Genomic DNA, 24,659 nt, shown 5'->3' on the forward strand with positions numbered 1-24,659 from the left:
AATATTCTGTGATTGAGTTTTGTTTATTTATTTATTTTCTTAAAAAAATTTTTTTTAATTGGAGTATAATTGCTTTACAATGTTGTGTTAGTTTCTGCTGTACAATGAAGTGAATCAGCTATATGTATACATATATCCCCTCCCTCTTGGACCCCCCCCCATCCCACCCATCTAGGTCATCACAGAGCACCGAGCTGAGCTCCCTGTGCTATACAGCAAGTTCCCACTAGCTATCTATTTTACACATGGAGGGTATTTATCTCAAACCTAATCTCCCAGTTCCTCCCACCTTCCCCTCCTGTGTCCACATGTCCGTTCTCTACGTCTGTGTCTCTATTCCTGCCCTGCAAATAGGTTCTTCTGTACCATTTTTCTAGATTACACACATATGCATTAATGTACAATAGTTGTTTTTCTCTTTCTGACTTACTTCACTCTGTATGACAGACCCTAGGTCCATCTACTTCACTACAAATAACTCAGTTTCATTTCCTTTTATGGCTGAGTAATATTCCATCGTATATATGTGCCACATCTTCTTTATCCATTCATCTGTCGATGGATACTTAGTCCACATCCTGGCTGTTATAAATAGTGCTGCAATGAACATTGTGTTACATGACTCTTTTTGAATTATGGTTTTCTCAGAATATATGCCCAGTAGTGGGACTGCTGTGTTGTATGGTAGCTCTATTTTTAGTTCTTTAAGGAACCTCCGTACTGTTCTCCATAGTGGCTGTATCAGTTTACATTCCCACCAACAGTGCAAAAGGGTTCCCTTTTCTCCACACCCTCTCCAGCATTTATTATTATTGATGATGGCCATTCTGACTGGTGTGAGGTGATACCTCACTGTAGTTTTGATTTGTATTTCTCTAATAGTGATGTTGAGCATCTTTTCATGTGCCTCTTGGCCATCTGTATGTCTTTGTTGGTGAAATGTCTGTTTAGGTCTTCTGCCTGTTTTTTAATTGGGTTGTTTGTTTTTTTGATGTTGAGATCCATGAGCTGTTCATATATTTTGGAGATTAATCCTTTGTTGCTTCATTTACAAATATTTTCTCCCATTCTGAGGGTTGTCTTTTCGTCTTTATGGTTTCCTTTGCTGTGCAAAAGCTTTTAAGTTTAATTAGGTCCCAGTTGTTTGTTTTTATTTTCATTACTCTGAAGAGGTGGGTCAAAAAAGATCTTGCTGTGGTTTATGTCAAAGAGTGTTTTTCCTATGTTTTCCTCTAAGAGTTTTATAGTGTCCAGTCTTACATTTAGGTCTTTAATCCATTTGGAGTTTATTTTTGCGTATGGTGTTAGATAGTGTTCTAATTTCATTCTTTTACATGTAGCTGTCCAGTTTTCCCAGCAGGCAACTTATTGAAGAGGCTGTCTTTCTCCATTGTATATCCTTGCCTCCTTTGTCATAAATTAGGTGACCATATGTGCGTGGGTTTATCTCTGGGCTTTCTGTCCTGTACCATTGATCTATATTTCTGTTATTGTGCCAGTACCATACTGTCTTGATTACTGTAGCTTTGTAGTATAGTTTGAAGTCAGGGAGCCTGATTCCTCCAGCTCCATTTTTCTTTCTCAAGATTTCTTTGGCTATTCGGGGTCTTTTGTGTTTCCATACAAATTGTAAAATTTTTTGTTCTAATTCTGTGAAGAACGCCATTGGTAGTTTGATAGAGATTGCATTGAATCTGTAGATTGCTTTGGGTAGTATAGTCATTTTCACAATATTGATTCTTCCAATCCAAGAACATGGTATATTTCTCCATCTGTTTATGTCATCTTTGATTTCTTTCATCGGTGTTTTATAGTTTTCTGAGTACAAGCCTTTTGCCTCCTTAGGTAGGGTTATTCCTAGATATTTTATTCTTTTTGTTGTGACAGTAAATCTGATTGTTTCCTTAATTTCTCTTTCTGATTTTCATTGTTAGTGTATAGGAATGCCAGAGATTTCTGTGCATTAATTTTGTATCCTGCAACCTTACCAAATTCATTGATTAGTTCTAGTAGTTTTCAGGTGGCATCTTTAGGTTTTTCTGCAAACAGTGACAGTTTTACTTCTTCTTTTCCAATTTGTATTCCTTTTATTTCTTTTTCTTCTCTGATTGCCATGGCTAGGACTTCCAAAACTATGTTGAACAGTAGTGGTGAGAGTGGACATCTGTGTCTTGTTCCTGATCTTAGTGGAAGTACTTTCAGTTGTTCACCATTGAGAGTGATGTTTGGTGTGGGTTTGTCATATATGGCCTTTATTATGTTGAGGTAGGTTCACTCCGTGCCCATTTACTGGGGAGTTTTTTATCATAAATGGGTGTTGAGTTTTGTCAAAAGCTTTTTCTGCATCTACTGAGATGATCATATGGTTTTCATTCCTTAATTTGTTAATATGGTGTATTATGTTGATTGATTTGTGTATATTGAAGAATCCTTGCATTCCTGGGATAAATCCCACTTGTTCATCATGTATGATCTTTTTAATGTGTTGTTGGATTCTGTTTGCTAGTATTTTGTTGAGGATTTTTGCATCTATGTTCATCAGTGATGTTGGTCTGTAATTTTCTTTTTTTGTGATATCTTTGTCTGGTTTTGGTATCAGAGTGATGATGGCCTCATAGAACGAATTTGGGAATGTTCCTCCCTCTGCAATTTTTTTGGAATAGTTTGAGAAGGATAGGTGTTAGCTCTTCTCTAAATGTTTGATAGAATTCACCTGTGAAGCCATCTGGTCTTGGACTTCTGTTTGCTGGAAAATTTTTAATTACAGTTTCAATTTCATTACTTGTGATAGGTCTGTTTATATTTTCTAACTCTTCCTGGTTGAGTCTTGGAAAATTGTACCTTTCCAAGAATTTGTCCATTTCTTCGTGGTTGTCCATTTTATTGGCATATTGTTATTTGTAGTAGTCTCTTATAATCCTTTATATTTCTGCGGTGTCAGTTGTGATTTCTCCTTTTTCATTTCTCCCTTTTTTTCTTGATGAGTCTGGCTAAAGGTTTATCAATTTTGTTTATCTTCTCAAAGAACCAACTTTTAATTTTATCGATCTTTGCTACTGTTTTCTTCGTTTCTATTTCATTTATTTCTGCTCTGATCTTTTTGATTTTTTTCCCTTCTACTGTCTTTGGGTTTTATTTGTTCTTCTTTCTCTGGTTGCTTTAGGTGTAAGGTTAGATTGTTTATTTGAGATTTTTCGTTTCTTGAGGTGAGATTGAATTGCTATAAACTTCCCCCTTAGAGCTGCTTTTGCTGTGTCCCATAGGTTTTGGGTTGTTGTGTTTTCATTGTCATTTGTTCTAGCTATTTTTTGGTTTCTCCTTCCTTATTAGAGGCTTTCTCAATCTTAATGAGAGCTGTGAACATCTTTACAAGGCATAGTAACTTTAATGGAGAGTTATAGTGAAGACTTTCATCAAGACCCATCTCCAGAACTGTTTGAGATAGGCTGCTTCCTTGAAACATACCTGACTAAGGCTAAGGTTTGTAGAGCGTTTGGCTCTAAATAGCTTCCCCCCACCCCCCAAAAGTATGGGAGTGTAAATGAATACATTTGCATTTACAGTATTGTCTTAGAACATAACCACATGGTGCTATAAACACTAAAGAACAGTATGAGCTTTTTGAATAGAATTGTTTTAGTCAGCATGATAAGTAGTTCAAAATATTACGTTATTTCATTCTAAAGTTTTGAATGGTGAAATTTTTTTTTAATTTTATTTTTAATTAAGGTAAAGTATACATAACATAAAATTTACCAATCTGTTTTTAAGTGTGCAACTCAGTAGTGTTAAGTATATTCACATTGTTCTGCAACCGATCTACAGACCGTTTTCATCATACAAAACTCTAACTCTATCTCCATTAAAAAACAACTCCCTATTTCCTACTACCCCCAGCCCCTGGTAACTGCCATCCTACTTTCTGTTTATTTGAATTTGACTACTTTAGCTAGCTCACATAAGTGGAATCATACAGTATTCATTTTTTTTTTGTAACTGGCTTACTTCACTTAGCTTAATGTCCTCGAAGCTCTCAGATCTAAGTGAGGGCTGTTTTGCTTCTGGTTCATCTACTACCAGGTAGATAGATGTAGCCGTTTGGCATTCCAGCTCTTTGTGGAACAGTCTCCAGTTACGGCTCCACCTCAGCCAGCCCTGAACTTTGATTTCTGCTCAGGAGATCGATAAAATGAAGGTTCCAATTTGCCAGAATCATCCAATGTTTTGAGGGCAAGAGCGGCTTCTGTAGGGCTCATCCCTCTGGGGTTCTTAATTCCTTTTGGCCTGGTGGTTCCTTACTCAGTTGTTGAAGCTTCAGTGCTTTTCAGATTTTTAAAAAAATATGGATTTCATTGTTAGTTGTTTTCAGTAGAGTGGTGGACCTGATGATGGAGCCTGTTTTCCCAGACACCAGACCTCTGGCTTCAGTTTGTCAATGTTGCCTCTGCCACCCCCATCCATTCTGGGGCTGGACGAGGTTAATCTTTAGCACCACTTTGCTCATGACCAAATCAGACTTTTGTTTAAACATATCTCTGGCAGAAAATCATCCTATATGACAATGTGAGCTATAGGCCCTCCCCTCACAAGACTCAAAATCAGTGTTAAAACCCACGGTCTTGTGCTGGTGGCTTTGGAAGAAGGAGACCTGCTGGGTGAGAAATGACCTTTTTCGACATTTCAATTCCTGAGGGCTTGAGATAAGGTTGTCCCTTTTTTTTTGTTTGTTTTTTTGAGCCTGGTTATAATTGAATTGAGATAGCAGAGGGCAGGAGGCTACTTTTTTATGATGCTAGCTTGACAGATGGATAACGAATTCTTATTTCCCAATCCTGTTAATCACATGCTAGCTGTTGAGAACTCAGCTTTTAGTTCCTGGTAGAGCTGTTCATGCCAGAGCACGGAAGGCAGGTACCAAGGCCAGGACAAGCAATCATAATGAGTGTCCATGACATGCTTGAGGAGGTAGATTGCTGTGGTGGCAAAGGCATCAGGACATGAGTGTCAAAAGCCTGTGTCTAGGGCTTCCCTGGTGGCGCAGTGGTTGAGAGTCCGCCTGCCGATGCAGGGGACGCGGGTTCGTGCCCCGGTCCGGGAAGGTCCCACATGCTGCGGAGTGGCTGGGCCCATGAGCCATGGCCGCTGAGCCTGCGCGTCCGGAGCCTGTGCCCCGCAACGGGAGAGGCCACAACAGTGAGAGGCCTGCGTACCGCAAAAAAAAAAAAAAAAAAAAAAAAAAAAGCCCGTGTCTAACCATCTCCCCGTCCCCTCCTCATTCAGTGCTGTGTCCTTGGACCAACCACGTAAAGTTCCTGGACGACAGTCAGGTACTTTTCCTCTTGATCTTGGCTGTCCTGCAGTGCTGTGACTTTGGGAGGGTCGGTTTTACTGGCCCCAGCCGCCAGCCATTGAAGGATGGAGAGGAGGAGGCTTGGAGGACTCCCCAGGAGGAGGAAGGAGTGGCCACTTAATGGTTTGTCTAGAACCCAAACCAGGGACTCGAGTTCCAGGACACACAGTTATCCAGCAGTTTGAGTCCTAGAAGCAGTCTTTGTTTATCCCCTCATTTGCAGATAAGCAAACAGGGCCCTAAGATTTTCTTATATTTAAAAAGTAGTAGTGCTGCTCTAGCCTCACGTGGCATGTTTTAGTGTAAAACTAGTGAGGTGGAGCTAGACTTCGGTCAGCATGGATTTGAGGGAGGTTACTCTAAACCTCTGAAGCCACTGCCTGAGCCCTGGAGAAAGACATTAGCCATGGTGAGCCAGACTACCTACTCTGGCTGGCTGCCTGGCACCTAGCTCTCTATGGGGCCCAGCTCAGGAGGCCCAGTTGGCTGACACAGACCTCTGTGGTCAGGCCACTCAAGATGGCTGTTCTCTTGCTCTCTGCGTCCCCAGCCCGACCTGCGCCTGCTTCACCCACACTCTGCTCACATGGCTGACCTTCCTGCATGCTTGCCCCAGGCCCCAGTTAGTGATTGTTCTTATGAAAAGGGCGGTGAGGGGCACGCCCCACTGCTAGTTTCCCTGGTAACCAATGAGCAAACCTGACGTAAGTTCCCCCTGTAACTGGCCGTCTCCCGTTCCCCCTGTGAGTGAAGGCTGCTGCCATGTCCTGCCCACCGTCCACCACCCAGGTGGGGTGTTGCTTCAGAACCTTGCTTCAGATATATAAGCTTCCCCATCCGTTAAACCGTTGATGTCTCTGTAGCTGCCTCCAGGGTCTTTCTTCTGTCTTGAAGCGGGGCAAGCACAGGGCTGTAGGCCTGCAGGGTGCAGCCCAACAAGACCTTAAGACAGTCTAGTCAGAGATCAGCAGAGGTCCCTTTAACCGGCAAGCCAAGGGGGCCCGACTATGTGTTGGAGGTTTGGGCAGATCGGCCCCTGATGGCCCTTCCTGGGCAGGTGCTGAGACCACAGGCTCCTGGACACACTGCTGTTTGGCCCTGTGGACCTGGACTGGGCCTGACTTTGCCTGTGGACTCCCAGGCCATCCCACCCTCAACTATAAAAGAGCCTCTGCACTCTTGCCTTGCTCCTCAGAGGACGACTCACACTGTTCAGCCCCCCAGTCATGCTCTCTGTATGTGCACCTGTGCCTACAGTCACTTTTACTACCAGTGAAGCAGCCTCAGAGCAGCAGAGCCTTTCAGATCATCCTTTATGTTATTAAAGCAATTTAAATAAAGCTGATTTTTCAGCCTATTGAGAATTATCAAGTACCAAACTTTTAAAATTACCTCTGTAATTTTCTTTTAAAATTACCCTTATAGAAGTAGGTGACAGTTAAATGAAAAATGTGTGTTGCGCTTGGTATTTTTCTTCTCACTAAGCCAACAAACCTGTTGGCTTTGAGATAACAGGGAAGGATTGTCCTGGACCCGAGGCTGTGTCTTTCTAGCTTGCTGCCAGCTCCTGGATTTAAATTGCTTTGTCTGATTGATAGAGATCACTCCCTTTTCTTGGATCCAATGGGGATAGGAGAGCCTGAGGGTCATGAATGAGCTTGGGCAAAACTCTGTTGAAAAATTTTTATGAAAGTAATTTCTCTCAAGTATTGATACTGAAATGTGTTGTTTCAGATGTGTCCTTGTTGTGACTGGGCCCTTGAACTGTAATTCTTGTCATCGCTGGGTTATTTCCTGTTTCTAGTAAATAGTTTTTCTTGCCCACCTGCCCCAGGTTCCGCTCCCCCCCAATCCCCTCAACACACACACAGGTTTACCTTTTCTCTTGTTGGTAGTATCAGTTGCTAGCATTTTGAACATGAGTATTTGGTGGAAGACTTAACTATAGGAGTTTTTCAAATTAAAGAAACAAGCAAGGGACTTCACTGGTGGTCCAGTGGCTAAGACTCTGCACTCCCAATGCAGGGGGCCCGGGTTCGAGCCCTGGTCAGGGAACTAGGTCCCACATGCTGCAACTAAAGATCCCGCATGCCGCTACGAAGATCCTGCGTGCCGCAACTAAGACCCGGCACAGCCAAATAAATAAATAAGTATTTTTAAAAAGAAAAGAAAAAAGAAACAAGCAAGCAACATAATGTTGATTGTCTATGGCAGATTACTTGTGTGAGTATATCAGATTGGGTTGTGTACTATCACCTGTAAACATAAACGTAGGGTTTTAGATTTGGGAAGGACTCTTGGTGCCTCATTTAACAGATGAAGATTCTGAGACCCGTAGAGGTCTTGGCTTGTTCAAGGTCCCACAGAATCAGCTGGAAAAGGAGCAAGTGTCAGAAGCCCTATTTCCTGGTCCCAAGGCTGCTCTTTCCTCTCTCGCATGATGCCTCTCTCGTACTGGTGGTCTCCCCCGGCTCCCCAATACCCACCCTCCATCCTGGACATGGAGAATAGACCCATGTGTCAGGATACACCATGCCTGTGCTCATCTTCATGCCTTTGTCCCTTCTTTCTAATCACACCCATTTAGCCACAACCTACCCCTCAGTTTAAAAGAGCGAGCGGGTATCCTACCATCCACGCTGCTCTCACCCTCCTCAGAACGCCTGAAGGTCACTCCTCAAGTGTGTTTTAGCTCCTTTGACGGGGTTTCTTTCCAGATTGTGTTCATTTCCCTCTTGTAGGACCTGTCATGATGCCTTGTTCCCAATAAATGGGCCGTAAGTGAATAGGGGAAGATGTAATGCACTGGGTGTCACAGGGTGCGCTTGGCTTCTTTTGTTTTTCTGCCCAGCTTTTCAGGTGTCTGTTTTCGCTCCAGCAACTAAGCTCCTGAAGGGCAGAAAGCATAGCCTCCATGTCTCTTGCCCTAGCTCTTAGCAGAGTTCTCAGTTGGTGGTGGGTTGCAGCATTGAGACTTCATTTTCCTGCCCTTTGATTCTTGGATTCAGTTTAAAATACAAGTTTGCTTTATCTTGAAGCCTCAGAAAATGGCCATGTCTTCATGGCTGCCTATATACTCTGGCCTTAGGGTACCTACCATTTGGGGAATAAAGAAGCTGACAGATCACAGCAGTTAGTTTACAGATTTCGCTTACCACCCTTGGATACTTTGCTCCTTATATGCAGTGGCAAGATATATGAGCAGTGGTGGGAGACGCAAAAGAATTGTTAGGATTGCTGTGAAAATTGCAATGAAAGCAGTAACCCTCCAGGATTAGCTTTTTATAGCTGGAAAACCACTGGTGAAATTTTTATTCCAAGATCCTCAAAATCGCCAGGATGCTGCATTTTAGCCTGTTGGACTTCTGGAATAATACTGGTAGCAACTTGTGCAGGTCTTTCAAGCCTTGCAATATAGAATTACTGATAGAAATGAGCCAGTTAAGAGGGAGGAAACGATGAGTTAGATGTTGTGAAGGAAAACAGATTGTACGGGGTTTATAACACTGGTTTGTAGTTTGCTCATAAAAGAGAATGCCTAACTGGAATTTATCTGATGAAAATTAAACCATTAAACCTGCTCAAGTAAAAACAGTGGCCATCTGCCAAGTAAAACCATAATCACCATTTAGAAGTGAGCTTCACCTGCATTCCTGTCCACACACGACAGCATGTCCCGTGGAGAAACCGCTTTCTGACTTCTGGTTTTCTCGCTGTTTTCACAGAGCCTGAGCCCTTGTGAAGCCGGCGATGACAAGTCTGAATGGTCGCCATGCCGAAAAAACCATTGACATGCCAAAACCGTCAGCTCCCAGAGTGCACGTGCAGAGGTCCGTGTCCCGAGACACTATCGCCATCCACTTCTCGGCATCCGGGGAGGAGGAGGAGGAAGAGGAGGAGGAGTTCAGGGAGTACCTGGAGGAGGGGCTGGACGACCAAAGCATTGTAACGGGGCTCGAAGCCAAGGAAGACCTCTATCTTGAACCCCAGGGTGGCCATGACCCCGCTGGCCCTGACGCCCAGCTCATCCTGGCAGACGGACTGTCCGTGTCCCCTGCCATCTTGCCCGTCTCCGAGAACACTGCAAAGCTGCTGGAGCCCCCTCCTGCAGCAGCACAAGTATTAAGCACGGTGCCATTGGCTCTGTCCCCGGGCTTGTCTTCGTCGGGGCCCTTAGCTAGCTCTCCCAGCGTGTCGTCCCTTTCTGAGCAGAAAACCAGTTCTTCCTCCCCGCTGTCCTCGCCTTCCAGGTCTCCCATCCTCCCTTCCAGTGCCTCGTCCTCCACCCTTTCCAGCGCAAAGCCCTTCATGAGCCTCGTGAAGTCCCTGTCGACCGAGGTGGAGCCAAAAGAATCCCCCCACCCGCCACGGCACCGGCACTTGATGAAGACGTTAGTCAAGTCTCTGTCCACCGACACCTCCAGGCAAGAGTCAGATAACGTGTCGTACAAGCCACCCGACTCCAAGCTGAATTTACACCTGTTCAAGCAGTTCACGCAGCCACGAAACACAGGTGGAGATTCCAAAACTGCACCCTCTTCCCCTCTGACGTCGCCTTCCGATACACGCTCCTTTTTTAAAGTGCCCGAAATGGAGGCGAAAATCGAAGACACTAAGCGACGCCTTTCCGAAGTCATATATGACCCTTTTCAGCTTTTTAGTAAAATTATAGGGGAAGAAAGTGGCAGCCATAGGCCCAAAGCCTTATCTTCAAGTGCTTCAGAGCTCTCCAATCTGTCCAGCCTGAACGGTCACTTGGAAAGCAATAACAACTACAGCATCAAGGAGGAGGAGTGTGACTCTGAGGGGGAGGGCTTGGGGAGCGACCCTGGCGTCCCCAGGAGTGACCACCCCCAGTCGTCCGAGGACCCTGCGAGAGAGGCAGAACCGAAGAGTTCTCAGGGGAGCAGTCTGAAGGAGGTAGGCCTGAAGACCGGCTCTCTGGTTCTTGAGAGGTGCTCTCTGTCTGCCTTGGTGAGCAAAGAGGATGAAGAGTTTTGCGAACTGTACACTGAGGACTTTGATTTGGAAACGGAGGGAGAGAGTAAAGCTGAGAGGCTCTCAGAAGTCCCTCTCAAGCCAGAGGTGCTGGCGGACGATGGCACGGCTCTGGACAGTGACCACGAGGTGGACTCGGCCATGCAGCACCCCGAATTGCCCGTGAAGACTCTGGGCTTCTTTGTCATGTGTGTCTATGCGTACCTCATCCTCCCCCTCCCCCAGTACGTGAGTGGACTCTTTCTGGGCATTGGCCTTGGATTCATGACTGCAGTTTGCATGATTTGGTTTTTTACACCACCAAGTGCTCATAAATATCACAGATTACATAAAAATCTACAACACTGGAACCCAAGGTCTCTGGATATCAAAGAACCCGAGATACTGAAGGTAAGCCTCTCCGCAGTAGCTGGCTGGCATCCAGCCTCATTTTAGATCTGACTTTATTCTTTTAGTTCATTGTCACAGGTTTTTGCCCAAGCAGTGTTTTTAAGACTTCGGGATCTGTTCATTCTCCAGGCACCCAAGAGACTTGTTTGGTAAACCTCATTCTAGTTCAGGTTTTGCCAGTTCACCATGTGGTTTTTCAAGGCTCTCCATGGCTCTGGAGAGTAGCATTTCCATCCAGTTTCCATTCCGGTCTCTCTCTAAATTTGCCAGGGATTTGCTACTTGCTCAGGATTCGTTATAGCTGAGTCTGTTAGGATTAAATATTGTTGAGACCTCGGAGCAGGGTTAAATACTCTTGGAATGCAAGAGAAGGGACGGAGGAAGAGAAGGCAGACTAACGTCAGGGGTGGGCCACTGCTGGCACTAGTCTTTGCTCTGCGCACAGTGGGGTCTGGGCTCGAGAAGGAGGCATTACCTTCCCGTGCACGTCAGATCTCAGAATTTGAGCCTCCTGAGGGGCGGCCGAGGCAAACCACTAGGATGCAGAAAGAAACTACTAGAACTTCCAGTTGTGTTTATTTCTGCATATTTAAAAAGTTTCTGGTTGTTGTGTGTTTCACAGTATACACCATATAGAAGTACAGCTGTAGCTTGTATAGGTCATAAGTCATAGGCACATACACACTTCTTTGTATATATATTTTTTAATTTTGGTAAAATACACCTAACAGAATTTACCATCTTAACCATTTTTAAGTGTACAGTTCAGCAGTATTATATTTAATATTCATTCACATTGTTGTACAGCCATCACTACCATCCAGCTTGTAAAACTGAAACTCTAAACCCATTAAACAATAAGTCCCTATTTTCCGCTCTGCCTAGCTCCTGGTAACCACCGTTTTACTTTCTTTTTTTTTTAATTTTGAATACTCTAAGTATGTCATATTAGCGGAATCACACAGTATTTGTCTTTTTGTGACGGGCTTGTTTCACTTGGAATAATGTCCACAAGGTTCTTACCTGTTGTAGCATATTGCAGAATTTTGTTCCTTTTTTAAGGCTGAATAATATTCCATTGTATGTCTATACTTACTACATTTTGCTTATCCATTCATCTGTTGGTGGACACTGGGTTGTTTCCACATTTTTGCTATTGTGAGTAATGCTGCTATGAACGTGGGTGTATAAACAGGTTTTCAAGACCCTGCTTTCAATTCTTTGGGGTATGTACCCAGGAGTGAAATTGCTGGATCATATGGTAATTCTAATTTTGATATTTTGAGGAACTGCCGTACTGTTTTCCACAGTGGCTGCACCATTGTACATTCCCACCAATAGTGTACGAGGATTCCAGTTTCTACACATCCTTGCCAACACTTGTTATTTTGATAATTTTTTTATAATTCAAAGCTTGTTTGGTTTCTCTGTTAATAGGTTTGTCCTCCTCTCTGTTTAAATGAGTGCTCAAAAAATGGCACCATGATCTCTATTACAACACAAAAACGAAAACAAAAACCCCACAACAAAACAAGGGGAAGAACTCTCAGGGTCCGAAATACTGTTTGTCTTGTTTTGTTTTTTAATTTCATAACGTTTTTTCCTTATTTAAAAAAAATGCACTATCAATGTTTAAAAAACCACAGAAAACCCAAAGGAAAAAGATATTCTTTATCACACTAGTGGGAAGGAATTATAGTTAATATATAATATATACATATATGTACATATATATTTGGTATATATCCTTGTTTTTTCCTACATTTCTGCATGTATGAGTACATCTATCACACACATTCACACTCATGCACTCTTTTTGTTTTGACTTAATGGGATCATATACAGGCGTATCTCAGAGATATTGCAGGTTTGGTTCCAGAGCACCACAATAAAGCAAAATATTGCAGTAAGGGAGTCACACGAATTTTTGGTTTCCCAGTGCATATAAAAGTTATGTTTACACTATACTGTCCTCTGTTAAGTGTGCAATAGCATTCTGTCTAAAACAAACAGTGTATATATCTTAATTTAAAACTACTTCATTGCTACACAATATTGTAAATAAACTATACTTCAATAAAATAAATTTTTTAAAAAAGTTATTGCTAAAAAATGTTAACCATCACCTGACAATTCCGGGTTGCCGCAAACCTTCAATTTGCAAGAAATACAACATAAATGAAGCTTAGTAAAGGGAAACACAATAAAATGAGGTATGCCTGTGTTTTGCAGTTCAGTCTTTTTTTTTTTTTCCCTTTCACATGGCAATATGTTATGAGACTGTTTCTTTTTTAAGAGAAGCTGGTGCTGAATCTTGAGGCTATGGCACACTTAAGCTTAGCATTAATATAAGAAGTGGAGCAAAAGTGACTCATTATGCATGGTTGCTAAACTTTTTTGATAGGGTGGTGCCGTGACTACCTGAATTACACGCCCTCTAAGGAAGTTAGCGCTAACTTTAGCAAAGAAAAATGGTACTTACATTAACTCCAGTGCCTAATGACTGACTGCAGTATTCAGTTTAAACTGGTTTGAGCTCATAATTGTCTTGAGAAGATTTTACTTTTAATCCAGTCAGTCTTTAATGCTGAGTCCAATTTACTAAGTAGTCTACTGATTAATCAGGAACTTCCTACCTACACAGAGGATGACAAAGTTATAGCACAGTGTGGTTGTTTTGATTTGATCATTGAAACAGTAAAGGCAGCACTACGATGCTGAGCACCGACAGAGGGCTGGGTGTTGGGTATATTATCTCATTTAATCCTCATCACAACCCTTTTCAGTTAAGTTGTGTGCTCATGAGGACATGAAGGCACAGAGAGGGAAGTTACTTGCCCAAGGTCACGTAGCTAGTGAGTAGGGGAGCCATGCAGGACTGATTCTTTCCTTTCTTTCTTTCTTTCTTTTTTTTTTAAAGGAAGGTGTTTCGCCCTTGATGCCTGGGATAAATGTGGTTTTTTGTTTCTTTTTTTAATAAATTTATTTATCTTTGGCTGCATTGGGTCTTCGTTGCTGCACGTGGGCTTTTCTCTAGTCATGGCAAGCGGGGGGCTGCTCTTCATTGTGGTACGCAGGCTTCTCATTGCAGTGGCTTCTCTTGTTGTGGAGCATGGGGTCTAGGCGCATGGGCTTCAGTAGTTGTGGCATGCGGGCTCAGTAGTTGTGGCTCATGGGCTCTAGAGCACAGGTTCAGTAGTTGTGGCGCACAGGCTTTGTTGCTCCACGGCATGTGGGATCTTCCCAGACCAGGGCTCGAACCTATGTCTCCTGCATTGGCAGGCGGATTCTTAACCACTGCACCACCAGGGAAGTCCCAGGCCTTGATTTCTTTATAAAACGGTTCTGTGAACCTGTTTCTGGGGGGAGTTGAAAGAGTCACTTTTTGAATATGGCTTGATTCCAGGGATTCGTCAGCTGGTTTGAGTTATTTTCTGTGCATCTGATGCTATTTAGTTGGTTTTTTATAAAGGATATGATGCAATTCTTGAGGGCAGGTATGGAAAAAAATTTTAAACATTCACTGATATAGGAGGCTATAAAACCTCACTCTGTGATAAAACTCTCTAGTACAGAGGCCTAGCCCCTTGATCCTGCATACTTCCTGCCGTTAGTAGACTACATCTGGAAGCCCATGAACCAGTCAGGCGGGGAGCTTGGTGCTCGGGACTGTTTTAGGAGACCATGTGATTTTAAACCTCTGAACCATATAAGTTCTCATCGGTGGGCCCAGGCAGTCCTTGCAGCCTGGACTGAGAGTCTGGTTCCTTTATTGGCTTCATAAACAATTCAAGGAGCGTTGCAGTTTTGTTTTGTTTTGTTTTTTTGATGTGCCTTCACATGACAAGGAAAGGGGGGGAGAAAAGTAAAGCTTTTCTGTACTTTATCCAGGTGATTTTATTATTCCTTCCATACTGCAGACATTTGTGTTTACAAATGACACTGCAGCAGTGATGAGTGTGTGGGCTGGTGAGCCAAAAAGACTACTTTGCAGCCAAGTAGTAACTCTTCTCAAAGACTGCTGTGGGGTTGGTTAGGCCTCATGGTACCCTACCACCTCCCCAGTAACCCCACCAATCAGCAGCTCTACTGTCTGGAATAGAAGCTGTCGAAGCCTCTGTGAGGCCAAAGAGCTGTCACAAAGTCCACAGAATAACTCTCAGAACCTTCTCCAAAGCCTGCTTCTTCTTAATGATGGGAATTCATAGCTAATACGAAGCAGCAATTAGGAGAAAGATGTTGCCACCTGCATTCATAATAAAGTGACATGTGAATGCATTAAAGCCGGGGGAAGACCAAAATGTTAGGAGAAGCTAATGGGACTTACAGCATGGGGGCCTGGGTAAGTTAGCTCCTGGCGGGGCCTTGTTTGTGCCACTGGGTCCAGGGGCGGCATTGTGAGCAACACCCCTAGGTGGTGACCTTCCGGGGGTTTTACTTTGGGTGACTAGCTAGATACCCTGAACCAGGAGCCCTGGGAAAGAATGTGGGAGAATGAGGCATTTAGAGTCAGCATATTGCACTTGGGGTGTTTGCCTTGCTGAGTGTTCTTAAGCAAGTTGGTTGCTCTTTCTTTTCCAAGAATGTACTTGTCACATGACCAGGAGTATACAGTCAGTCTCCATATCCTCAGGTTCCCTGTTCCCATACTCAACCAACTGCGGATCAAAAATATTTGGAAAAAAATTCCAGAAAGTTTCAAAAAGCAAAACTTGAATTTGCTGCATGCTGGCAACTATTTGCATAGCGTTTACATTGTATTTACAACCATTTACATAGCGTTTACCCTGTCTTAGGTGTTATAAGTAATCTAGAGATGATTTAAAGTATATGGGGTGAGGGCACTTTGCTGGTCCAGTGGGTAGACTGCATGCTGTCAATGCAGGGGGCCCGGGTTTGCTCCCTAGTTGGGGAACTAGATCCCGCACGCATGCTGAAAGTAAGAGCCCGCATGCTGCTACGAAGATCCCACGTGCTGCAACTAAGGCCTGGTGCAGCCTAAATAAATAAATATTTAAAAAATAATAAAGTATATGGGGGAGGGCTGTGCATAGTTTTTATGCAAATACCACACCATTTTATATGAGGGACTTGAGCATCTGTGGATTTTGGTATCTGTGGGGGTCTTGGAACCAGGCCCCCTTGGATGCTGAGGCACGATTGTATTTAATTCAGTGCCGTTCTTGCACACTAAGTTTCCACATGTCTATAATGAGAAGCTTCCTGAAGATTTCAAAAGGTTCTTGGGTTTATGTTTGAGTGTATGACATGTAGTTGTGAATTACATTCATGAGTAAATTCTTTATCTCAGACTTATAAACCACCTGCAGAACACAGCAGTAGGGTGTTGGTTTCAGGAGTGACGATGTGTCTCTTTTTGAAAGATATGACCTAGAAGGTTGACTAATATTACATTTACACCATTGCAAAACTAACAAATGAATTTTGGAGAACCTTCTTTCCTTAGCTCATGTCATGTTTAGATATTTAATAAGAGGGATAGGTTTTTATAATAATTGCATTCCCTAAATACAGGCTGTGGTTTTGACATATAAAAGAATACTTTTTAGGGAGAACATTATCAATTTTGAGAATAAATTCTAACTTGTAAGTTTAATCTCAATTTCATGCAATTCTTTCTTTTCAGAAATTAGAGTGAGCAAACTTTAAGGCAAAAACAGCCTCATTACATACAGCCAAAAGAGACTCACTGCATACAGCCAAAAAAGGTTGCTCTTTTTTGGTGTTTTATAATCCTTAATACAATGAGTACAAGAAATTAAAAAAAGTATTTCTTTCCATGTTGTACTTAACTGAAAATATCCTGCCCTTCTAATGGGTCACTTAAGTTTCTGTGTTTGGCATTTATAATCATGGCTATTTCCCAGTGCCCCTTGTTGCTTAGGGGAGTTTGTCGGGTGAGGTGTTTCACTGCAGACACTCTCACTTGCAAGCAGGTACCCCATGTTTTGAGTTGGTTGGAGAAGCAACTGTGGGGAAAATGCTTCCAGAATTACACAGGAGCAATGGTAAGGATGTCAGGTGGCCCCAGCATGATTTTTTTCATCTTTTATTTTTTAATGTTTTATTATAGGGGATTTCAAGTATACACAAAAGTAGAGAGAAGAGTATAATGAATCCCCATGTATCCAATACTCAGCTTCAACAATTATCAACATTTTGCCAGTTTTCCTCTTAACCTATTAACTTACGGCATGGCTGAACCGTAATTCTGGTCCACCTATAGGTAACTGCAGTTTGTAGCATCATTTCCTTGGGAAAATGCATCCTGAATTCCAGCTAGCTATTGGAGGACCATCCTTTCTGGTTTTGTTCCAGGTGTCATCTATGGAGTGAAGAGAGAGGCTGTGAGCATTGTGGGTCTGAGATTTCTCAAATCATGTTTTTTTTGAAAAGTAAAGTATTAATCATGAAAAAATATCAATGCTATATACCTTTTCACTTCTAAATTTTATATGTAATGTGTAAAGAAGATACAAAATCCATCGAAGTTTGTTCTTATTGTGCAATAATTAGCCTTTCGTTTGCCATCCCCCCAAAGACAAGGAGATTGTAAGCAAGATGGCCCCGGGGCATGAGCATGTTGTCATGTTGATGCTCCAGCGGCTCTTGTGAACTCTCTGATTCATTCTGTTTCTCCTTTCAGTGGTCTCCAAAATGGATTGCTGAAGGCATGATCCAAGAAGAAAATATTAAAGTTTCTTTTTGTATATATTTTTACTCTTTTTATCTATAAGAACATAAAAAAGTCTTGCTAATATTTAACATACAGATGACCATATGTTGACCTTTGGTCAAAATCCTTGGAAATTATTAAGAAGACTGTTTGAAATATGGATTTACATCCATTATCATTAACAGTGAGCCTCACCCTAAGTATATATATTGAGCCTTGACGTGTCAGCTGAAGATAGTACAAAGCTGTCAGAAAGCCATAACTAAAAGTTAGTGAAAAGGCTAATTATTTCATTTTTTGCTCTTTATTTCTATTTTTTAATTTTTATAAAAGCTGTATTATATTAGAACATGTATATAATTTATAAATAAATGTCTACATTCTGAGTATATACTCAAAAAAATTTAACTGACAGGATATGTGATCTAAAGCTGATCTACTAATTTATTTGCTTGCTGATCTATTTTATAATTTCAACACTTGTTAATGTGATTTAATATTTATCATGTATTCACATAACTCAGACCTTGCTTATTTCATCTGATATGATGTTGTTTTTCTGTCTAATTAACATGCTTGTTATCTCCTACCTCCACCACTGTCTGCCAAGTCACATACCTGAATTTACAAGGTGCTGCCCTAAAGGATAGGAAAAACTAGGATAAAGACCATTTTCCCAGGCAGAGACTGTGGCTTAAGGCCTGACTCCAGTGTGTCTGGTGACACTACCGTGAAGGTGACCTTGAAGCAGGCAGTTGGAGGATGTGGATAGTATTGATGCTGGCGCTTCCCTCCTTTAATGGACTTTTTTTTTTAAGATACTGTCTTCAATCAGCATTTATTTTGAATGTTGACTATTTGCTTGAGGCTATCATTCATAGTGTGAGTTCTGTCTGTAGGTCTGTCTTTCATGGGTAAAGTCAAATTAGCATCTAAAGTTCTGTAAAGTTTAGTAGACTGTTCCTGCCGTATTCTCTAAGTCCATGATCTGTGATATTATGTTTTGACTGATGACTCCGGTTCTAAACCATTAACACATCAAAAAGGGTTTGAGCCTGGCAAAGAGAAAGGCCTGCTTATGTTTTAGTTTGGGAGACAAAAGAAAAATAATCACACTTCTGTGTGATTTTTCAGAGATGTTTTTCAGCGGCAAGGGACCTTGGGTCCTGGCTCTGTTCTTATGTTTAGGAGTTGCTCCTTCCCTGATAGAGTAGATGAAGGAATGATGCAGGGGATCTGAGTGGCAGGGGCCTTGAGGCCAGCACAACCACGTGACAGGAGGGTGTCAGCCCAGGCACCCCATGCACTGAAGATAGAGAAATCCCCATTGCGTCCTCAGGCCAGAGGGATGGCGCATTTCTCTGGTCACCTCAGCATCAAGCTGACGAAGAGAGCATTGGCCTTGACCTCCTGATTGGCACTGTAACTGAAAGTGAGCACAATAATAGTTCTTCCAGACTTTATTATTTTGCAAAAGGTTAATTGTAGCTTTTAATCTTTCCAAGTATTAAACGAGTCCCTTTATAGATTGTGGTTTGTTCTTTCAGCCAGACATGGCTTCTAAATCCAGCGGAGAATTGAAGAGAAACCCCTGACCTTTTACAACTGGGATCACAGGACCAGTCTGTGGGCCAGACAGCTGCAGCCCAGCTGACTGCGGTCATTGTCCCCCAGCGGCGGGCACTGTCTCTGTTTTGACAGTTCCAGCGTCAGAAAGAAACAAGGCTTGTCTGAGACGCTCTAGTGTGGGTTGAGAGCATCTCTGAGTTCTTTAGTTGAGTTGTTGAAATGGAATGAGTTGCTAACTGTATCTGTACCTCTTTAGACCCACCCACATAACGAAACAAAGTTGGAGAAAGATCTTACTTGGTAAGGAATTCAGGGTGAAGACTTTTAGAACAGCTGCGCAGTGGACAGTTGGTCACTATTTGGGGAACACGATGAAGACCTTGGAGTTGCTGCACTGCTCACAAGATTGGATATTTGGTCGCTTAGGTGTGGAAATTCCATGTGCAGCTTAACCCAGGGAGTAGGTCAAGCCCCAGGTGAAATTTAGCTGATTGGTAGTATCCAAAGGCAGTCAGGGGACTTCCCTGGTGGTCCAGTGGTTAAGATTCCATGCTTCTGCTGCAGGGGCTGCAGGTTGGATCCCTGGTCGGGGGACTATGATCCCACATGCTGCATGGGCCACAAAAAAAAAAAAAAAAGCAATCAGGGTTTGCACTAGGTAATTGCTTCCTGCAAGGGCAACCTGGATTTGAGTCAGTAGGGGTGCATTAGGGGGCAGAACAGGGAACTCGGAGAGCAGTCGTGCCTGGCCACCTGTTGGCCTGAGCCTCCCAGTGGCCAGTCTGCATCCTGGATGCCTGACAGTGTGGGTTAAGCAGCAGCTCTTGTGATTCTCTCCGGGTTTCCTATCAAAGCTTGTAATGTTCCAGAAAGAACCCTACGTGGGAGTCAGGACACCTGGGCTCTAGTCACAACACTGCCCTCTCCTCTATAGATAAGAAGTGGCTAATTCAGTTTCTGTCCTGAAAAGCTTTAACAATTTTTACTCTTCGTTGTCTTTCTGAGGTTACTTCTTTTCTTGTTCTGTGCTCCTTTTTTTTTTTAAATTTTATTTATTTTTGGCTGCGTTAGGGCTTTCTCTAGTTGCGGCGAGCGGGGGCTACTCTTCGTTGCGGTGCGCGGGCTTCTCATTGCAGTGGCTTCTCTTTGTTGCAGAGCACGGGCTCTAGGCGTGCAGGCTTCAGTAGTTGTGGTGTGCAGGCTCAGTAGTTGTAGCATGCAGGCACAGTAGTTGTGGCTTGGGGTCTCTAGAGCACAGTCTCAGTCATTGTGGCTCGCGAGCTCTAGAGCGCAGGCTCAGTAGTTGTGGCACATGGGCTTAGTTGCTCCGCGGCATGTGGGATCTTCCGGGACCAGGGCTCGAACCTGTGTTGCCTGTGTTGGCAGGCAGATTCTTAACCACTGCACCACCAGGGCAGTCCCTGTTCTGTGCTCTTTGGTGCAATAATAATTTGGTGTTTCTCTTCAGGAACAGGGACCAAGTCTTCTATTTCAAATAAGCCCTACAGTTCCCTGTGCTTAGTAGGATCTCAGCTCATTCCTTTGCTTCTGTCCACCTGTGCAGCCACAACTATACCTACAGGCTGTGATGAGCACACCAGTCTGTCCTACTTACTTGTGCTTTACAGATTTTATTTAATCCTCACAGCCACCCTCTGAATTAGGCTACATTTATGTATTCAGTTGACAAACATTTGTTACAACTGTGATTGTCTTCTGGAGTTTGTAGTTAAGTAAACCAGGCAGTTAATGAATACAGTGATAGGAGGAAGGTAACAGAGAACTGAGCCTAGGTAATCAGGGAAGCTTCCGAGGAGAAGCGTCATCTTTGCCGTGACCTGAGGGATGACCGGGAGTTAGCCAGACTAAAGGTGGGGCTGTGCTGTGGAAGTGGGGTAGGAGCCTGGACCTCGTAGTCAGGCAGACTTGGTTTAAGTCCCAGATTTGCCACTCCACAGACCACTTTTTTTTTTTTTTTTTAACCCCTGTCTAAGCAAATCTCTTAACCTCGCTCACCGCTTTCCTCACCTGCAAATTCTTAGGGAATTGGCAGAAGTAAAGGAGATAATGCATGTGAGAGCCAGGATCATAATGTGAGCTTAAATGCCAACTATTATAACGAATATTAATATCAGTATTTTAAAAATCATATGCATAAGATTTGTTCCTTTTCTATATGCAGACTGTACCTCAACAAGGTACTGTTATCGTGGAGAAAGTCATTATGGCTTGAGCAGAGTGGGAGGTGGGGACCAGGGAGGCATGAAGCTGGGAAGTAAGGTGTGCAGGACCCTTTTACAGGTGAGAAAACCAAGGGTCTCAGGCTAAGCATCATCCAACTAGGCGGTAAGTGGTCAAGCCAGGATTGGAACCCAATTGTTTCAGACTCTGCAGTTCTGCTAATGGATGTGGGTTGGCTTCAGTGCCTGTGTTTGGACCAGCAGCCTTTCATGTAATCAAGTAAGATCAAGGATCCAGTCTCACTGAAGCTAACAAATGATTGTTCACAATAGATGTGCAGTTCAAATCCTGATTTGTGAGTTGTATTTATTTGGTTTTGGCAGCTGTGGACTTTAGCGTCCGATAGATTTTTAACACAGTACCGCAGGAAGGAGGAAATGTGAAGATAAAAGGGAAGGAGAACCCACAGGTGCCTTTGTGTTTGGAGCTCAGCCACAGGTGATTGTGAAAGGATGGGGGTTGGGAGGGGGAGGGTCAAGCCAGCTCCAATCCCAACTGGAAGAAGGGAGTTTGCCGCCCATCGGGCTTTCCCAAGGAAAAGCAGCTCCTGGATTCTCTTCCTAGGCCTACCCCTGCCTCTCACCACTGTCTCCTCCAGTGGGGCAGGCAGGGTCCTGTGGTTTTGAGCTGTGGAGGACTTGAAACTCTTCTCCATATTCCTGGGAATCAGGCTAGTGTTCTAGTGTTCTTGCAGCTTGGCCCGTGGTAGAGGGTGACCTGTCCCTGTCAGAGCTGTCAGCAAAGAAGGACAGCCACATCTCATCTCAGAACTGTGGCCATGCGGGCGGACACAGGCTGTGGCCCAGTGAGAACTCTGTAGAGGGCTCAGGTGGTAGCTCAGGCTGCTGGGTCAAGAGCCTGGCTTTGTGGCTAAAAACCAATCCCTGAAGCACTTGGAAACAGTTGCTCTTGTTAACCAGATGTAAGAATTTGATGAGGAACAAAAACTGAGCAGCTGTTTGTTAGACTAGTGCAGAGTGATGGCTCTTCACCTGAGCAAGCCTGTAAACGGATGAGCTGATGCAGGGCTTGTGTCCCAACACGTGTGCCTGTGTCTTGTCTTTTTTCTACTAAAAATCAAAGGAATAAGCTAAAAGTGTTATGTAAGTTTGTTCACAAGTTGAGTATCTTTTAATGATCTTATAGAACTATAAGAGTTTTAAAAACTTTAGCCTTTTACCTAGATTACTTTTGTTCTTATTCCTGAGTTTTTAATATTTGATGTTAGCTTTTTAAAGGGGTTTTGAATTTCTAAAATAGAATGTTTCACCTGGAAACAGGTTTAGATTATCTTCTCATTCAATTAGGTAAAGCACCTACTAACACTGCATAAACCTGCATGTATGGAAGAGGAAAGAGGAGGGTTTTGACCATTCTGGTTGAGCCCAGTGTCTAGGTCTGAAAAGCTGGAACCCAAGAATTGGGCATGGGCTGTCTAGTAGAGTAGACACCAGCCACATTTGGCCATTGAGCAGTGAAGTGTAGCTGGTTTGAACTGAGATGTGCTCTGAGTGTAAAATACATAATGGATTTTGAAGACAGTACAAAACAAAGAACGTAAAATCTTATTAATAATTTTTAATATTTATTACATGTTGAAATGATAGTTTGGATATATTGGGTTAAATAAAATACATTGTTAAAATTAATTTCACCTGCTTTTTTCTTTCTTAGTGTGGCTGCTAGACAGTTTAAAACTACATATTTTCATGATGCACATTTATGGCTCATGTTGTATTTCCATTGGATAGTGAGTGCTTCCCTGAATAATTCTGCATTTTCTGACTTAGGAAAGAAAAAATGAAAGCAGTTGGATAGAAACAATCTTTTATTCCTAAATTTCTCTTAATTCATAAATCAAATAATTAATCTGTCCAGTCGCAGGAGTTTCAAAAAGGGGAAATTCTCTAAAAATTACTCTGTTTCTCAGAGGCTGTCTTATTATTTAAAACTAACTTAATAGTATAATGCTTGTCTTTTTTTCCCTTCAGCCTTTCTAGTCTGGTGGTGACTGGATGATAACTGTAATGTTGGGAATTTTGTCGAAAATTCCAGAACCATGTTAGTTCTATTGCCTTTTTTATACGTCTACTATAATCTAACATAGCTGGGAACTAATGAAAAATATTTTTTATGGAGATATTATTGCAGAAATGTTTGTCGTATCAAATTATGATTGTCATAATTCAAAAGTCATTAAATAAAGGGTGAGCATCTCAGCTAAGATGTTGTGATGGACCCACAAATGTATCACACATATTCTGTATCCTCAAGTAGCCTCTGCTCTAGCCAGGAGGTATACATTCAGAGTGAAATGACTCCAAAGAGCAATCCCAGGTGGGGACCATATGGCCAAATGGCTTACAAAGGACACTGATAGCAAGTTGCTATTTTAATTTCATAGTCGTTCCTTGACCGTTAGAACTTCTTAAGCACCAGTCCCTCCTTCCCTCCCTCCATGGATTCTTCTTGGTTTTAGTAGCACTGCATGTAAACTCAACCTGGCCTTGAGCATGGCTCTGAAGCAGCCTAGAAAAATCAGATCTGCTGCAAGTTCTCTATTAATCTAGTTGCCTTTAGAACTTTAAGCCTAGTAAACCTGTTATATGTAAGAAAGTATTTTCTGCAACCAAATTGGATAAAAAGAGAACTGTGGATTATATGTCAGGAGATGTTTAGCGAAAAATGTTTGTGTTTAAAAAGACAAATAAATACATTTATAGAAAACTCTACCCAACAACAGCAGAATGCATATTTTTTTTAGTGTACGTGGAACATTCCCCAGATAGACGATATTCTGGGCCATAAAACAAGTTGAAAAGAACTGAAATTATACAAAGCAAGTTCTCTGACTATAATGGAAGTAAACTAGAAAACAATAACCAAAAGATGTCTGGAAAATTTGCAAATATTTGGAAATTAAACATACTTCTGATTAGCCATGGGTCCAAAGATAGTCACAAGGGAAAGTAGAAAATATTTTCAATTGAATAAAATTGAAAATACAGCAAATCAAAAATTGCAGCTGATGCAGTGCTTAGAGATAAATTAATAGCAATAAATGATTATATTAGAAAAGAAGAAATGTTACCAATATCAGGACTGAAAGAGAGGACATCACTACAGACTCTACAGACATTAAAAGAATAATAGGGAAATATTACAAACAACATTATGCCCAGAAGCTGGATAACTTAGATGAAACAGACAAATTTCCTAATAAGATAAACTATCAAAGCCCACTCAAGAAGAAATAGATAACCTGAATAGTCCAATAGTAACTAAAGAAATTGAATTCATAGTTTAAAACCTTTCTACAAAGAAAACTCCGGACCCACATGGCTTCCATGGCAAATTTACCAAACCTTTAAGGAAGAAATATTAATTCTACACAAACTCCTCCAGAAAATAGAA

General features: G+C 42.3%; 1 protein-coding gene across 2 annotated transcripts in view; it reads left to right on the forward strand.

Moving 5' to 3' along the window:
* Nucleotides 1-24,659, forward strand: part of TEX2 (testis expressed 2) — a 105,469-nt gene that overhangs the window by 36,959 nt on the left and 43,851 nt on the right. For both annotated transcript variants that reach the window (XM_030843320.3, XM_060290107.1), the window contains exon 2: nt 9,076-10,738. In XM_030843320.3, the coding sequence (XP_030699180.2) occupies nt 9,101-10,738 (1,638 nt within the window). In that variant the 5' untranslated portion in view covers nt 9,076-9,100. The remainder of the gene's footprint in view (nt 1-9,075; nt 10,739-24,659) is intronic.

This window comes from Globicephala melas, chromosome 20 (assembly GCF_963455315.2).
Source record: "Globicephala melas chromosome 20, mGloMel1.2, whole genome shotgun sequence".
NCBI classification, from domain to species: Eukaryota; Metazoa; Chordata; class Mammalia; order Artiodactyla; family Delphinidae; genus Globicephala; species Globicephala melas.